Here is a 17,672-nt window from a genome sequence, read left to right on the forward strand (position 1 = left end):
GAAGATTGCAGTAGAAACTAATGGCAACATCACTACATTTCTGTATTTCTTTGCACATAGCACCAGCTTTTAGAGACAATCTTCAATCCATTCTATCAGGATTTCTCCAGCAGAAGAGTTATTTAAAGTTGCTGAGTACCAGTGTCTATGAGTTAATAAACACCTTTTGAGGTTAATTATGCTTGCCTATAAATCAGCTATAAAGAGATTAGACTTTATCTCGCAGCACAAGGAGAGCAAAAATTGATCACTCTTAGCTGGCATGAAGTAACTTTTCCTAAAGATTGAATAGGTATGAATTTCCCCCCCTTCCCTTGAATTTTGTTAAAAACTAGCTGTACGCCCATTGATCCCAGTTTAAAAGGAATTAAACTGCATTCTTGTACAAGGAAAAGCAGGTACGGTTTGATTTCATATGCTAAGTTTAAGTGCTAGAAGACATCTAATGTTTTATCTCATTACTATAGGCTTCCATGGCATTGGTGGAAAGAAATAGTTGCTTCAAATAGGGAATCTAACCTATTTTGGGACGAGTCTTTAAAACGGTAATAGATCCTACTCTAAATGTGTTAGTTATGACTACCCCTTTAATGTGTTGTCTTACAAGAGCTGTGCTTACTGCTGAAAGACAACATTAATTTTAAATTGTATTATATACTGCATGTGAAGAAAGTTCAGTAAACAGAAATTGCTACCCACTCTGTACTTGCTCTTCCCCTTTCACTGTGTTTAAAAGAGAAAAATTGAAATAATCTCCCCCTTTTCCACCACCTATAACTGCATTTTGTCTCTTCCAGGTGACAGCCCTGTGGAGTAGCAATTCTTCTTAATTGGTAGTCAATTACGAGAGGCACGTGTTAGCTGAAAATGTGGATCCTGGTTTGACCCGATTCCCTTTATACTTGCCTTACTTAGGACAGATACTTTCCAACCTGGAAGGAAAAAGGAGGAAAAAAAAAAAAAAAAGCTTATGAACTAATTCAGACAATTGGCTTTGTTCTTTGCTTCCATTCATGTGCCTTTTCCCCATCCCCAAATCTCAGGTTTGGAGTTTCATGCTAACTTTGTCATGCTAAGAATTGTCCACCTCATGAGATCAGTACATCATGCTTTCTTCCCTGATAAATGGCAGCATACTTGAGTGACACCTTTTTACCTTTTTTTTTTTTTTTTTTTTTTTTTAAATATTCTTCATAAACAATGTGGTAAAGGACACTGTAGCATTTCCTGGGATGGGCAGGTCAGTTGGTCAATGTTGGGTTTTGTATTTGTTAGCTGATCATGCGCATCTGTTGAAACAATGAATGTTCACCTTGCTTGATTTAACAGAGCAGTAGAAACCTTAGGCCTGCTTAGCAGTGTATGGCTTTTCATTTGTTTCTTCAGACCTTTTAGAAAATTAGTTTTGCTTTATTCCACACTTGCTTCTACTTGGCCATTTTTCTTCATTTTAATATATTAATAATATTTCTTTGTTTTAATATAGTAACTCAAGTGTCATGTACTCGTATCCACCTCATGGACAAAAATTGTTACGGTCTTACAATTTCATGGAGGTCAGAAGCTAGGTCATCTTACGGTGAGGTTTTGAAACTCACTTAATAGGCTTAAACTATTTCTTTTCCTAGCTCTCTCCTCACCCAACTGTATTGGAGGTGAAAAAATCAAAACTGTTTGTGCATGCACATACTTAAACCAGGTTTTTGTTTACCTTGTTTTTTTCAAATAACTGGCCTTTATATTTCTTAGCAAGGCCTATTCAATAGCAACAAAAAAAGACCAGACAAAGAAAACACCTAGATTTTGATCAAGCGTGTTACTGTATTGTACAGTTTGAGAATGAAAAAGCCTTGAAATCTTAAGATCATGGGAATGTTTTTCAAATTCCTCCCTAAAACCAACCTGCACACACTTGTCTGAATTTGATATCTGCTACTGCTACAAGTAATACTTCAGATTGCTGTGGCAAAAGAGACTACAGCAGTAGCTTACTTTCTTCTTTGTCTTTCTCAGGTGCGTTCATAGCGCTATGTACTGTCTGTCTCAGTTTCCCTTGGGCTACTGGTGTCTCCTTGCCTCCCCCCCCTCCATTTTTTTCATAGATACGAGGGAGTGGGAAAGTGGTTGTGAAAACAAAATTAGCGTGAGGCTCCTGGACAAGTGTGCAACATGAAAGACAAAGTCCAGGTTATTTTGAAAAGTGGTCAGGCTTCAAGGTAATTGAGTCCTTTTAAGCTGCTTTGGCCTAACCAGAATGATGTTTGCCTGTGCCAGGATTAAGTTTTATCCAATATGTTGGTTAAATTACATTTACATATTGCTGTAAATTTGTTTTTGTTCTGGGAGCTGAACAAGAATGGAAAATGGGATTAAGAATAGAAATTGGCTAACTTTAAAAGTTTTATTTGTATTCCATTTTATTGAGCTTTTCTGGATTTTGTTTGATTTGAGACAGAAAATATGAAAAAATAATGCAATATTTACAGAAAATACTCGACGTGGGCTAATATTTGTCGTGCTAGTGTTATTTAAGGACCATCTCAAATGTAATACACTGAACAAGTTTGGTTTGAGCTTGCTATGCTTTTTTTATCCACATCTAAATCTGTTGATATGGTGGAACACACCTGTACAAATAATTGTTCCTTTCTCTTGTGTCTTGACCTGTTGTAATATGGAAGCATGAACTGGGCAAGCTAAGTAGTCACATACTCCAGGTAGAGCTGCAAGTTCATCAGGTAAGTGAAGCTGTTACAGATCAGACACTGATTTATCGACATATACTGCACATTTAACGTCCAGCCTTTCAGAAAGGTAAAATAAAATCCTCTGTCAGTACTGACTGTAATTTAGTACCTACTCAGGGCAAGGTCCACAAAAATATTCATGTTCAGGACAGCTGTTTATGTATCTAAATTGTCACTCAAATCTATGGAAAGTTTGAAATCTAATTACTAGGAAGTTAGGATGTCATTTTTGCCCAGGAATGGAAGGGGTTTAAAGGTCCAGAAACTAACCTTGCTCACGTCTTTACTTTCTTAGATGCCACAAACTACTGGGATAAGCAGAAAAGAGAAAGTATCATCAATAATGAGCTGTGCCAAGTGACAAAGTGTGTTGCAGAACAGCTGCTTTAAGACTTTAGTACATATCTGCTTTTGGTATAATTGTGTTATTCTTTGATATGTTAATTAAACTGCATATTGGTAAAAGGAATATATGTGCTGTGTTCCGCTGAGACTTAGGGATCTGATAGGTGATTCTTTACAGGGGGCATGGGTTTTTTGAACCTTAAAGGATATGAATCTCTAAGGAAGAGGAACATACTCTGGTTCGTATAATGTTCAGACTGGCTGAACCAAATCTCTGAACTGTGTTCAAGGCAAGGTGAGAATCCTCTCTAGGGCAGAAAAGTAACTCTTCTCCAACTGGGGGAAGGACAGGTAGGAACTAGCAATGAAAACACCCTTACATGCATGCAAAAACATTTCTGTCAAGTCAGTAATTTTTGACTGTTTTGTAGGCATGTAAACAGTGAAGATAAAGTATTTTGGAATCCTGTTTGTTTTCAGAAGCAGGGAAAGCTATTTATTGTTCATGAGATGTAGCCTTGTGCTAAGCTGAAAGCCAATGTAACAGCTTTGCTCTTTTTCTTTGTTGCGTGGGATTTGCCATTGAAGGGTGCTGATGTGCAAGCACTGTGTGAAATCAGCAAGTGGTGTCAGAAGATGGAGGTGATTAAGTAATAGCTGGTGGGCGCGAGGAAGCCAGAAGAGCCACGGCTGTGTTACTCCAGAGTTATCTTGGACATTAAAATTATTTGCAGGGCGTTGGATTTCAAAGTCTAAACTGGTAGTTTAATATGCAGAGGTGGAGTAATTATGATGAGAATTTCTGGAATGGAGATTTCCATGCTAAAAAGTAACTTACTTCTAAGTTAAGAACATAAGTGTCTTCTTGAGCTCATTTAGCCTAGCACTCTGTTAAAAAAGGAGAGATCCTGTTTAGGAAGAACACGCAAACCTCGCTGCTTTCTGAGGTCTGCTTTGCCTCATATGCCGTCCAACCTTCCTAATCCAATATTTGGAGATTTAGAATTCTTTGCAACTACTTCATTTATGAAAAGGAGTAATCTGTGTATTCTTTTTTAATAATTATAGTTACAACTTTCTATGGCTTTTTCCTAATTTATATAAAGAGGCCATTTTGCTAAACATTTCTTTTTTCTTATGCTGGACTAAGCAGGATTCCGTGACTTCCTCTGAAGCATTCAATACTGATTAGTGTAGGGGCACTTCTGGACTGCTGTGAGCCCTGAGCCCCCCACAAAATACAGCTTTAAAATAAGATGTTGACTGATGCAAAATCAAACTAGCCAGAGTTTCCCCCAGTACATTATTTTTGGATCACAGCTTCACATTCATATAACGTAAACTCCCAGTGCCATAAATATCTGGTTTGATTGCGTTTGTTAAAATAGCTTATATTCTTTAAGTGTACTTCAGTACACAAAACTCTGGAGAAATGTGTTTTGTAAAAATACTTTCACTCTTGGATCAGAAGAAGAAAACCTATTTATGAAAACGTTCCAGTTATTCGTAATATATGGCTAGTTAAAGTCCCATGTGTGTAAATGTAGAGGAGACTGAACATGTTTAAAAGCGAGCTGCCGTCCAAGAGTGACACACTTGCCCTAGATGAATTGCAGCTGATCTTTTCACACTTTCAAATGCAGTCCAATCGCTTGTATTTATTAACCATAATTTGTTTACTGTGTGGTGTGTTCCAGGTTTATGATTCAGATTTTACCTCTTTATTTTCCCCCTCTTCTTACGTATGTTGAGCACGACTTGGCAGTTAGTAACTCAGTATTATGCTCCTGCCGTTGCTCTCATTTTTCTTCTGGGCTACAACTTCATGCAAAGAGCCCTACCCTGACCTTACCAATATATGTTTCCTTGTAATCCCACATCAGCAAAGCTGAAATAGCAAAGAACGCCTATGTACTCTGAAAGAATATACTGAAGAAGCAGTCATAAGTGTGTTTGAGAATTGTATGTTTAATTTGTCCATTTTCATAGGGTTCATAGCAATTTTAGATGTTTGGGTGAAACTATTTTTAAAAAAAAAGTTTTATTAAAAGAAAAAGCGAGGTAGGGATATTTTAGTCCATAGGGTTTGAGTCAAAATAACTCATCCCTTCCAAATTTTAGGGACAGCAATGTGTTAATGTATCTCCTGTGCCTTTATACTTTATTTGCAAGCTGACTTTATGCAGTGCCTTAAAATGGGATACTTAAGTGCATGAAATACGAAACTGCCAGCTGGAAAACCCAGAAGAGACCCAGCAGGTCTGGCAGCCTTTTTAATACTCACTCAAGACTAATCTGAGGAAAAGAGGCTCATGTAGCTGATGCATTTGATGGAATGATTGAGTCAGTATATGGAGAGTCTCGTGGTGCAAAATCTTTAACACAGATATCTGGATACATTCTTTTCTAATTGTTTTAGCAATCCCTATGCACAGTGCATGATCTCAGTCAGTCAGGACTCTGTTCTAATCTCTCTGTATGTTTGCTTTGGTAAATATGCTAAGTGAAGTTTGCGTGAAGCACAACCTTGACTTCTCAAACCACTTAATGAGTAGATTTTGACTTAACTTGAGCGTGTGCTTTGTAAGACAGAGGCATGATAAGCGGAATTTTAAACAAGTTCATATCCTCTAAACTTTTAAATTGATTTTCAGTTCAGGCAGAAGCACAGTTCCTTTTAGAATGATGTTAGTCTTGGAGCAAGAAGATTCTACAGTCCAAGAATGCATGTAGTGTAATCATTTTTCGATATAAATTCTAGTTTTTGTCTCCAAACAGGAGTTTAATCCCATACTCTTTGGGAACTATAGTTTTATAGGCAGACTCACTTATCAAGCTGCACTGTGTTTGTCTTCAGCATCTGCAAGACAGGCTAGTTCAGGAAGACTACATGAAAAGTAATTACATAGTTTTTAAGTGAAGAAAAGTCTGCAGTTCTAACAACCTAAATGAATTTTGGCCGCAGACTAATGAGTCAGCTCTCTGGAGAAGAGACCTTTGCAGGGGGTAACCTCAGAACAGCCTCCCAGTACCCATAAGGAGGTCATCAAGAGGACAGAGTGAGGCTCTGCACATGGTGGGAGGGTAAGAGACAACCGGTGTAAGTTGAAACAAGAGAGGTTCCGAACGGGTAAGAGGAAAAACTTTTTTACCATGAAGATAGTCAAGCTATGGAACAAGTTGCCCAGAGAGTTTATGCAGCCTCCAGACTTCTCATCTGATCCTGTTTTGAGCAGCAGGTTGATCTAGATGAGATTGCTCCAACCTGAAACTTCCTTTGATCCTAGTCACCTGAAATCAGTTTATGTTAATTTCTTGGAAAACTGAAACCAACTAAGTGATGAATGGAATAAGAGCTTTGTATCAGCAATGTGTAGTCTGTCTCCTTTAGTCCTAACATAGATTGTTTGCTAGCATTTTGTGTTTTCTTTTCTTTTTTTTTTTTTTTTTTTTGTCCTGGAAAAGCAGTACATTTATAACTTTGGCAATTCTTCTGCTGGAATAGCTCGGGAGGAGGAGAGGGGAGAAGTGGAAGCATAATCCAAGCCAGACTTAATTTTTCTGATGGAAATACACGTCCTGAAGACACCTCATGACTTGGGAATTCCTTGAGTTAATGGTAACGTTATCTATAAAGCCCATTTTACTGCAGCATGTGTTTCGCTTGGAATTCCAAATTTAAGAAGTGTGGTTGGTCTTCTGTTGCTTGGTTTGGAGGTTAGTTTGAAAGCTCTTCCTCTGCAAGTATCTGTGCTTTGGGAATGAGGGCTGTGTGTTTTCTGGATGATAGCTTTTAAGCCACAGTAATTTTTCAATAATGATACTAATTTTGCTCTCTGGCATCTTTAAAGCAAAATTATTGCACTTACACCTACTTGTTGTGAATTCCCACTTTGATCTTCAGTTCGTCATAATGACAGAATTCATTATTTGTTCAGCTCAAAGAATTATTTTTCAAGTAATCTTTTTTTTCCTTTTTTAACAAACAGTGCCTTGTGGGGTGCAAAAAATACCTGCTGCTTTTCTTTTTTCTTTTAATAGACTTGGTGACAAATACTGCTGTGAGTTCTGGGAGTATTGATGGCATCCTACAGTAGGCTTTTTGGGTTGGTTTTGTAAGCCTTGGTTGTATCTTGCCATTTATCATGACTATCACAGAATCACAAGGGTTGGAAGTGACCTCGGGAGGTCATCTAGTCCAACCCTCCTGCTAAAGCAGGTTCACCTAGAGCATGTTACACAGGACATTGTCCAGGCGGGCTTTGAATATCTCCAGAGAAGGAGACTCCACAGCCCCCCTGGGCAGCCTGTTCCAGTGCTCTGTCACCCTCAGAGTAAAGAAGTTTTTCCTCATATACAACTGAAACCTCTTATGTTTCAGTTTGTACCCATTGCCCCTTGTACTGTCACTGGACACCACTGTAAAGAGTCTGGCTCCATCCTTGTGACTTCCACCCTTAAGAAATTTGTATGTGTGTTTGTGCATTTTATATGTATTTGTATTGTATTACTTACAATTTCACAATATACAAGAATATGCTTATGAAACAATTCCGATTTTTCTAATTGTTATGATATATTGATATGCTTAATTGAAAGTGGTGGTGTAATTCTTTAGAACCCTTTATTTGAGACTTCATTTAAAACCTGGGGAAATTTTGGAGAGGTTTGCAACTGTTCTCAGTGAGCTCTTAGGCCTATAGCTCAGAATAACAGTGGCTGGATGTTCTTGTAATTCTTCTCTTGCCAAGTATTTTTGAACTGGTTTACTGCTAATGAAGTGTCAAGACATAAAAGGTCACTGTTCTCTTTTGGAAAATATTGTAAAATGTGAAATATTGCATCTGGTTTTAATATTTTATGGTAGGTTTGAAGTTATTCTCCCTTCTAGATTCTGGCCGTATTTCAAACCTAGTGTTTAAGATACAAGTAAGGGCAAGTTCTGCATGGCTGTGTCCCATTTCTTTCTCGGTTTGTAGCATTTTAAAAGATAGGTAACCTGCCTTCTGGTCTTTTCTTCATGCACCAGGATGATCTGATCCTCACTGTCAAGCTTTACACTAAAGAGTTATTGTATCCTGAAGATATCCACAAGCACTGAAAATATTGGACAATCAACTGTTAAAACTTATTCCACTTTTTTTGGATCAGTTGTCTCAGCCTGGCCAAGCTTCCCTTCTCTGTACTTTCCATGGATAAGCAGAGCATGCATCATAGCTGTGGCTGGGGGTACACAATTATCTCAAAGAAGATGAAATAAAGAATCATGTTTGAAACTTTGTTTAATTGCAAGGAATGTAGAGGTGGGATTGTGAATGAGGGGCTGCCCTTGAGAGCTTATGCTCTTGGAAAATAATGTACCTGGGTTTTTTAGGAAGGTAGGGTGCTCGTTAGCAACGTGCCTGACATATGCAAAGGAACTCTTCTTGCAGTCCAGTGAGAAGATGGCATCGTAGAAGAATAAAGAATATTTTCTTTTTTTTTTTTCCCTGTTCTTATAATAGAGGTTAATTTCTAAATCAAATTCACTGGTGCTAGGTTATGATTATCTTTACTTTGATATTGAATGGACTAAAAGTTGAGGGCAATTCTTTTTTTAAAAGGCAAATCTTAAGTAGAAAAGAGCTGTTTCAAAATAGTGTTGCTGTTTTATAACAATGACTATTAACAGGGAGCTTCTTGATGTTATCTTTTTTTTTTTTTTTTTATGTTGAGTTCTATTGTGAAGAATCTGGAGAGACAAGCAGGGAAATCGTAAAGCTGATGTTGTCTTCTGCCAAGAACATGTTCCTTTCCCAGTGTGGGAACTGAGTGGTCCGCACTCACTCTTAACTCATGATCTGATGTTATTGGCTTTAAATAATTATAAAAAATGACCTTGGCTAGTAATTGCTACCAGTCAATAACAATTCTATCTCAGTCCATCTCCAGAGCTGTCAGTAGTTTTGGGGATCTTGTCTTTTAACAGGAATTTCCTACTCTGAAGCCTGAGTGGCAGTGTTGTGCATGAGCAGTTGGATGTAGATGCAAGGCACCGGAGGTGTTCTCTGATCACAGATCACTCCGAGCTCCATGTTTCACTTGATTCTTTCACATCTGTGGAAAAAAGGGTCGAGAAAAAACCAGCTCACTTACAAGATTGGGATTGATATATTAATCTCTTCCCAACTTACTTCAAATTTATTGAAGTGTGCTGAAATAAGAACTTTTTCTTGTCAGTAATGCTAATAATAGCATTCCCTTTTCCTGCAGTGCTACTATTTATAAACAATAACATGCTTATATGTAGCAGCTTTCATCTGAGGATGTTAGTTGCAACTGGTGGTGAACATTTGATTTGACAAGCTTACCATATACCTCCGATATCCTTTTCTTTTGGAGTGGAAGAAAGGAAATGATGAACTGTGCACAGCTTCTTCCTGACCTGGGGGACGGGAACAGCTCTCTTTCTTCTTGTAAAATAAATTTCTAAGGCCTTAGATTGTAAAGAGACTATTGTTGTCAAGTAAATGTTAAGACAGAGGAGAATGAAAGATGATCTCAGGATCTTTATTTTCTTTCCTCTTAATGCGAATGGAAATGGATCGTTCACTAGTTTTCGTTAGAAGTTGGTTATTAGCTGATGTCAAATGGTTTTATCTTCTTTCCAAACAGTCACCTGCCTTGAATGTTTAGTTTTTATTTAGCCATCTTAGCAGAAATACTGCAAGCTAAGGCATGACTAAAAAAAAAAAAGTACTTAATGAGTTGTTTGCATGTTCTTTTTGGCAAGGGTGTGAATTTAGTATGCAAAGTACTGGCTTGTTTACTTATTAATGCTGATAGTAAGAGGATGAATAGAAACTTATTCAGTTACTGCTTCTGTATATTAGCAGCTTGACTAATTAATTCTTCAGGGCTATGTAGGTTTTGGAGTTTCGGTTGTTAATTTTGTTTTCAGATTAGTATTGGAGGTATGCCATGAAGTTGAGTCAAACTTCTTACTCCCATACCATTTGCTTTGGTTCTACGGACAACAGTCCAGGACTAGAGCCAACCAGAAGTGCTCAGAGATCTTCAGATTTGAACCTGGAGCCCTAAAAACTTTGTAGCTATGAAAAGCTTCTGTGTGAAAGAGCACTTTCATTTTTTTAGGGGTAGATTTCTTGTAAACCTAATTCCTTTAAACATCTAAAGGAAACCAGGTGTGCTGAAGGATAGATTGTGGTATTAGCATGTGTCTGTGACCATAAACAAAGGTAAATATAAAGCTGAACTTTCTGATACAAATAGCTTTTTAAAAAATGGGAAAATTGTCACATCACTGAAATGAATGAATTATCTGTGAGACTTTGTAATTGTGGTTTATGGCTTGATTAATGAGGTGAAGAATACAGTCTAGATCTCAAATTTTAGTCTCTCAATCTGAATAGGCAATCTGTGCTTTTCAAACAGATGGCTTTTATTGCAGTAATTAAGTGTGATGGAAAAGAATGGAATTTGGAAAGCAATGATTATTCTGAAATGGTGGGCAGAAGGCAAATATTACTGTCACGTAACGTGACCTTCGTGCTTACATATCAAAAGATATAGTCCAGGTTTATTGCAAAGAGTTTATATCTTTGCAGCATGATGTTGAAAACATGGGGCTTAGTTTTTAAAGCATGGTTAAATTTTGAATCAAAAGTGTGCTGTGAGTCCATTTGCTGTGACCAACAAATGGATGGAGTTGGAAGTTGTCACTTGTCAAATATTCTTGAAGCAGTTACAAATGTGTTCTGAAGAGAAATGTTAGACCTTAATGTGGGTATGAAAAGCTAGATAGCTGAGGAAGCTTCACAAGGGAAGTGATGGGACCATTGAATTCTCATCATGCCTATGAGAAAATGGTTTTAAGCACTGTCTGCAACCTAACACTGCGTTTTCGAAGTGCAGTCAGCAGTCTTTGAACCTGAAGGATGCTGTCGGTGGACTTGGTTAAATCCCACTGAATATATGTATTTATTTGTAGACACTTCATTACTGGCATAGAAACTGGCATAGAGAGTGGGAATGTATGTGCCTGAGATAAATATTATTGAATGGTTAATTTGGACAAACTGATGGAGGGAATGAGTGCTGGAGAAAGGGTTTAACGATGAAATCTCCAGAAGGTAGTCAGGTTGTGGAGGCAGGGAGTTGAAATGTTTTATTGTTGTTATTATTACTTATTATTATTTTGAAGTAGTTTCTGTTTAATTAAATCTGAAAGCTGCTAACCTGACATCAGTAAAGAACAACATGCCTTAAACTTGAAAGAAAGGACACATCACAAGGAATAAGTAAAAACAATGAAACCGGTTCTTGTAATATTTCTGAGCTAAAATGTAACAGAGCACCAGGTTCAAAGATGGAGAGTCATGTATTCTGTACTTTCTCAGGTATAAAAAGGGTTGGGTTTAGGAGCATTTCTCAGACAAATGTGCCACTGAATAAAATCTTTCAGTGCTGAATCAGTAAAGCACAGCTCTGAAGAATCGAATCTTAAAGTTCTTGGGGTTTTTCCTTCTCCCCTCCCAACTGACCAAAGTTGAAACACATACCCAAAGCAAATGCAGAACAAGCTCCAAACTATTAAAATATTAGGCTAACATCCAATTCCTGTGAAAAATTGAGGGACAAATCTGCATTTTACTCTGTTATATTACCAAGATGTGACCAATGGTTGGTCTGTAGTCCATTGCTTCCAATTTCGTTCAAGTGAGTCAGTGGGGTTTTTTCCCTGCTGCAAAGCTAAACAACTGGCTGTTAGTCACGCCGAATCTCAATTATTAAACTGAAAAGACTTTTGGTGTAAATACTCTTGCCTTTGGTGGAACACAAAATGAGCAACTTGGCTGAAGTATTCTCCCCTAAAAAGACCCATCGCAAAAGCCAGAAACTTTGATACACTACTATAAGCTTCAAGAGAAGCAGAAATTCACAGGAAGCCTTAAAATAATTGGTGTTGACATGAATGCAGTGTGGCCAGCGAAGCATAAGCGATGGCGTGGTAATGGCTGCAAAGCATTGATGCAGAGAGGGATGGCTTCCTATTTACCACAGTTGTTACCAAACAGCTGAATGCTTTTTTGGGAATCTTCCTACATTCCTGGGTTCAATAATATTTCTTTCAGCTTTCTATCTGTTAATTTTGTGTTTGAGAAGAACAAAATCTATTACAAATTGCTTCGATTTAAGCAATCCAAACCCTTCAGCAAGGATAGTGACTTGCTTCAGGTTTTAATTTCAATTTGTGGCTCTAGGTAAATAATTTTTATTAGAAAACATCCATGTGAAAGTATTAAGCACTGGGAGGTTTTTCTGGTGTACTTCAAAGTTGATTTTTTTTTTTTTTTTGATTTAGCAGCCTTTTTCTTCCCTTTCTTGTATAGAGATACATTTTAGTTGCATACCCAAACAAAGCTATTCTGTCTTACTAAATGAGTGAATAATGCTCTGGAAGGACATTTGATTTCTGCAACAGCACAATCCACATCTGTTGGTGTCATTGTTATGGTTTCACACTGTTCCTCATGATTCATGGCAAAAGGCTGTTTGTTTTGATTCTTAATCAACGGCAAATGCTAATTGCGGAGATGTTCAGGTTGTATTATCAACTGCTTCTATCTGTGTAAGAGCTGAAGAATACAGAAGTTTCTGAATCCCTCTCTTATTCAAAACCTGTAAGATGCTTTCATAAACAGCAGCTGGCAATAGGATATTTTTCAGGCTTGTCATATAAAAAAAGAAAGTAATACTTTGCATTATGTGTGTGGCTAAACACGAGTGACTTGCAGTAGTTTATGGTCTGTGGTGCAAAGCACAGTGCCAGGTTTATTCAGCTGTGTATCCTCTAGCTATGCAATACTAATTTTCTATGCCTGGTATGTCTTTTAACAGAATGATGGATGTCCGTTTGCTGTGTGGGATGTGTCAGTGTTTGCTAAACATGGTCTGTGCCTCTTCATTAACTTTAGATAAACTAGTGGAGGTATTTCACCCTGCGGGAAATATCAGCGGTCACCCAGGATGCTGGAATGAGTTATATATTGTTATGCGGGGGGTTTCTGCATGTTTTGTGTTTCAAGAATTTCTGAAATGATGAAACTTGTTCTTTCAGTGCACAAACAGTTTCAATGTCCTAGTCTGTTTAGTGTCCCAAGACTTTGTCTATAGGTTTGGTTTTGGGTTTTTTGGTTTTGGTTTTTATTATTATTATTATTATTATTATTATTTTTATTATATCTTGTGGCTTGTAGGTTTGACTATTTCCTAATGCTGCTGGACAGCTGGAACACTTTGGCCGATAAATGAAAATAAGTTTCCCAAAACTGGTGGTAATACATTGGGGTTTTTTGTGGTTATATGTCTTTCCAAATGTATAGATAAGAGCCTGACATAAAGGCAGAAGATGCTTCAATTCACACTTCTGCAGTGAGCTAAAAGCTTGAAATGCCTATTACTGCTGTCCCTGGCCTTTCAGCTTGGTGCTTATCTGGGAACTTTCACGTTGGCATGGCACTGAACCAGTCTCTGACTTGAGTTGGAATGATCAGAGGAATTTAGCTCCCTCTCTTTGTTGCCAGACTAGAAGGAGCTGTGTCGAGCGTTGGGGGGTTTTTTTGGTTTTGTTTTTTTTTCCCTAATGTACTCCTACTTGACAGTAGGATGCATTTATCGGTTTGTAAAAGTGGAAGCAGCAAAACTCTGTGGTGATGTGACTCGAGTGAACTGTCCTGCAGGCAGGAGAAATGAAGTGGCATCTTTGCAATCCGTTTCCTAACAACGTGTGACTTAGCATCACAGTGCCTCTACTTTCCTGATCTTCTTACTTACCTGGTCTTCATATCACAGCAAGATGACACACAAAGCTTGCTTTCTGTCATCTCTCTGGTCCTTGCTAGCTTCTTCCTTATCAGGATCTCGGTAACAGGCAATTCTTCTTGACTTCTGATTCTTGAGAAATGCCCTGGCTCTTGGAACTGCAAATACTCTTTTCTGCAGGGCTATGGCAAGGTGACTTACCACTCCGCTGTTGTTCTTGGCTTTCAAATTGGGGAGGTTGCTACTGCTGCTAGAAATGACATAAGCCATGTAACAAGTCAAATCAATTAATAGATAAAAATATTCTTAATTAATAGTACTGCAGTGCAGTTATCCTTCAAAATGTGTTGGTTTTAAATCTTTCTACCTTATAAAGTTCAAAGCTTGTTTAATATCAGCAAATGCAATACAGAAGTAAAAACAATTTGCTAATATTGCTATGAAAGTGTTTGACTACTAGCTATTTAGTCTATGAATGTGCATTTTGGCATGCGAGAAGCCAGGAAATTGGAGAATTGAAATTATTTGTAGTAGAGATAAAGAACTTGTTTCACTGTATGCTCAGTATCTATGTTACAATAGGTATCCTGTGAAAAGGAATTGATGCTATTGTATATAGCTTCAAAAGCATTCAGAGTCCCCCAATGTCTGTTCTGGAGGAGAAACTGGTGATAGTTGTGTACAAATGCGTGGCCTTGAGACTAAAACTGGAGATGGCCACATTAGGTAATGGTGCGCTGATCTCTGGGCAAGAACTTATCCTGATTAATAACTAGGAGAACATTTCCTGGGGTAGCACATCCATACCTTGTTTCAAAGAGTAGTGTCTTGTGACTATAACTTAGTGAATTCAAGGTTCTGGTTGTTTTCATAAAATGGCCTCAAATTTTGTTTGCCTTAGCATCTTACAAGCAACAAAGGCCATTTGCAAGGTTTAGTGCGGTACACATTTTAAAAGCAGCACAAATGAAGCTTCTCTTCTTTGCCTGTGGCTACAGGGGGAGCTGACTCAGCTGACAAGCGTTACCTTGCAATAACTTCTGTTTGGTAATTGAACATCTGTTCTTTATTCCAGGCCAAGTCTTACATACTCCTTTCCTTGTGGAAAAGGAGATGGGCAAGGCTTCCTTTTCTGTGTCTGCTTATTTACGCCAGAGGGTTTTAAACCTATTTTTTGTTTACAAAAACGGAGGTTACCGATTATCAGTGACTGCTTTAAGGACCTCTTCGTGACATCTGGTAGCAGCACTTAGCAATACTCTGCTGGAGCAGCAACAGGAAGTCCAGTTTGTTAACTTGGTGACAAAACATGTTTTCAGGCCGAGAGAGCAAATCTCCTGCGTGGTGGGTGTCTCCCCAGAGTTGTGCTTGCAGCTGAGACAGATTTTCGCTTGTTGTTTATGTGCCGTGCTATGCTGCACTTTTTCTCTTAGAGTGTGATGTAAGTAATTGATGCAGTCTCTTTATTAAATTTTCAAACTTCTCTTTCCCCCTTAATATAGATTAACTTTTTTGTTCTGGATGTTGATGCCACCCATAATAATGAATCTTAAATTAAAGGATCATCTTGCGCACTGTCATCCCTGTTCCTCTGATAAAGATGTGCTGGTATCTTAAGCAGCAATTAGGGCACCCTTCTGCGTGCATTTGTTTTTCCGTGTCAGTGTGTTTTTTCTCACCCCCCTTGTTTTGCATATGCTCTGAAAAGAAGGCATGTGTCTCTTTCAAGGTACAAGTCTCATCACATTTCAGTACATTTTTCAGAGCTTTTGAAACTGCATTTGGAGTACTGTCTGAACAAATGTTCAATTCAAGAAGTTAACTATGACACAGCAAAGAAAACATGAGAAAAACGCATTTACTAGTGAAACTGTGTTGCTTGGCTGCACAGTGTGAATACTGAATGCACACAATTTAAATAACATTTAATAAAAGTCTCTCTTTCTTTTCATGTTTATAATAATGCAATTTATTGATGCGGTACTGAAGCACAGTGTTCAAAGCCATTGACCCTAGCATGGTGGTGGATATTTTCAGGGGTCAACTGCAGCTACACAACTGCTTCTGATTTAAGTTTTACCTAATCTAATTGAAACTCACACACCCATTTTGCCCAAGAATACAGTAATGCTAGGCTTGAGCTTATTTTTACATAGTTCAATTGCTTCCTGGGGCATGTCAGGTTAGCAGTAAAAAGGTAATGTTATATAGCACTGAAGGGTGTTTGCAAAGACTACAAAATGTACGAAAATAGATATGAGCTGAGTTAGATGGGTGCATGTGTATATATGTGTAAGTATATATACATACTTACAGTACATATGTCCCTTAAACACTGCAGTACTTCTTCAGCTTATCTAGAAGAGAGATTGTAGCTCAACCACAAGGCCTGGGTGTGTTACGGGAAGGAATAAACGGAGCCTGCCCGCGTTCTGCTGGACGCTAACTGCACAGGTCTTGTGGGCAGAGAGGGCTGTTGTCACTGGGAATGGGAAAGGCTGGAAAACAAAAGGCAAACTGCTCCTTGCACCATCTCCTGCTTTTATACGAGGGGGACGTGTATCTGATATAAGAGCTGTCTGTGAGGAGTCAGAGATGATAAAGAAGGAAGAAATAATAGAGGCAGTAAAGCTAGGCAATAGAGGAAGAGAACAGCATTTAGTCTGCAGCTAAATACGTATGTATGAGAGAAAAGGCAAAAAACTAGTTCTACCTTCTTTTGTTGAAAAGAGATAAAGCGCTTTAAGCATATGTATTGTCATGATAATGAATAAAACAGATAATTTATCAACTTGAAAGGAGCCCTGAGACATCCGCTGTGAATGGATCAAGCTTAAGTAGTATGAAAGGTCTTTGTAACTTTATATGAACAAGTTGTTCATATGTACTTCATAGAGTGCTAATGACAAATACCTTTTTTAAAGGTCAACTTTGAAATTTGTTAACTGTGTGTACAGTGTACAGCTGCAGGCTGCTCTAAGATTTGCCTGACTGTCTTCCCCACAGGTATAGATTATAAAACTACAACAATTCTTCTGGATGGCCGACGAATCAAGCTACAGCTCTGGTAAGTGTGTGCTTCACCTTTCCTCGTAATTTGTATTTCAAAGACACAGAAATGCAACTCTTCAGGGCACAAGTTCTCCCTTATACTTCAGAAATATTTAGTCAACTGAGGAGGAATGACCCAGGCAGCTAGCCCTTTGAGTAAGCCACGCTTTCTCTTTGCCTCTGTTTTACATCTATTTCAAGTAAAATGAGGGACCCTACAGCTTCTCTACATGAGAGATGCATAATAAATGCAGAAGAAAGGCATGAAAGATTACAAGTGCCTTCAAGATAGATTCAAAGTGCCTTCAAAGATTATAAAATACACTGGTAATGAGAACCATGACGATACCGTAGAAAGCATACAGTGATTGTATAGCAACATCCCTTTGCTCAATTTATTAGTAGTAATGGTCAACTAAATAAATCACAGTATTAAAAAAAAAAAAAGGGGGCATTACTGCTCATATAATTTAATTGATATGCATTCTGATGTGATTTTGATTTTTATAAAAACATGTTGCAAACAAAGAAAATTATTTTCCAACACATACTTTTTCCTGTGGGGTCAAGTATTTGGTCTGTCAGGGCGCTTTTGTGTTAAGGTTGTTTGAAGATGGCCATGTCCTGGTTCCTTTAGAAATACTGAGCAAGTGATACAACTTGAAAAATGCAGCAACATTACTGCTTCTTAAATACATTGTTTTC

The 17,672-nt window shown here is 37.9% G+C and overlaps 1 protein-coding gene across 1 annotated transcript in view; it reads left to right on the forward strand.

Moving 5' to 3' along the window:
• RAB40B (RAB40B, member RAS oncogene family) overlaps window positions 1–17,672 on the forward strand; it is a 26,956-nt gene that overhangs the window by 4,983 nt on the left and 4,301 nt on the right. Inside the window, exon 2 of the mRNA XM_009637804.2 lies at window positions 16,923–16,983. Within this exon, the coding sequence (XP_009636099.1) occupies window positions 16,923–16,983 (61 nt within the window). The remainder of the gene's footprint in view (window positions 1–16,922; window positions 16,984–17,672) is intronic.

This window comes from Egretta garzetta, unplaced genomic scaffold (genome assembly GCF_000687185.1).
Source record: "Egretta garzetta isolate BGI_Z169 unplaced genomic scaffold, ASM68718v1 scaffold34, whole genome shotgun sequence".
NCBI lineage: Eukaryota > Metazoa > Chordata > Aves > Pelecaniformes > Ardeidae > Egretta > Egretta garzetta.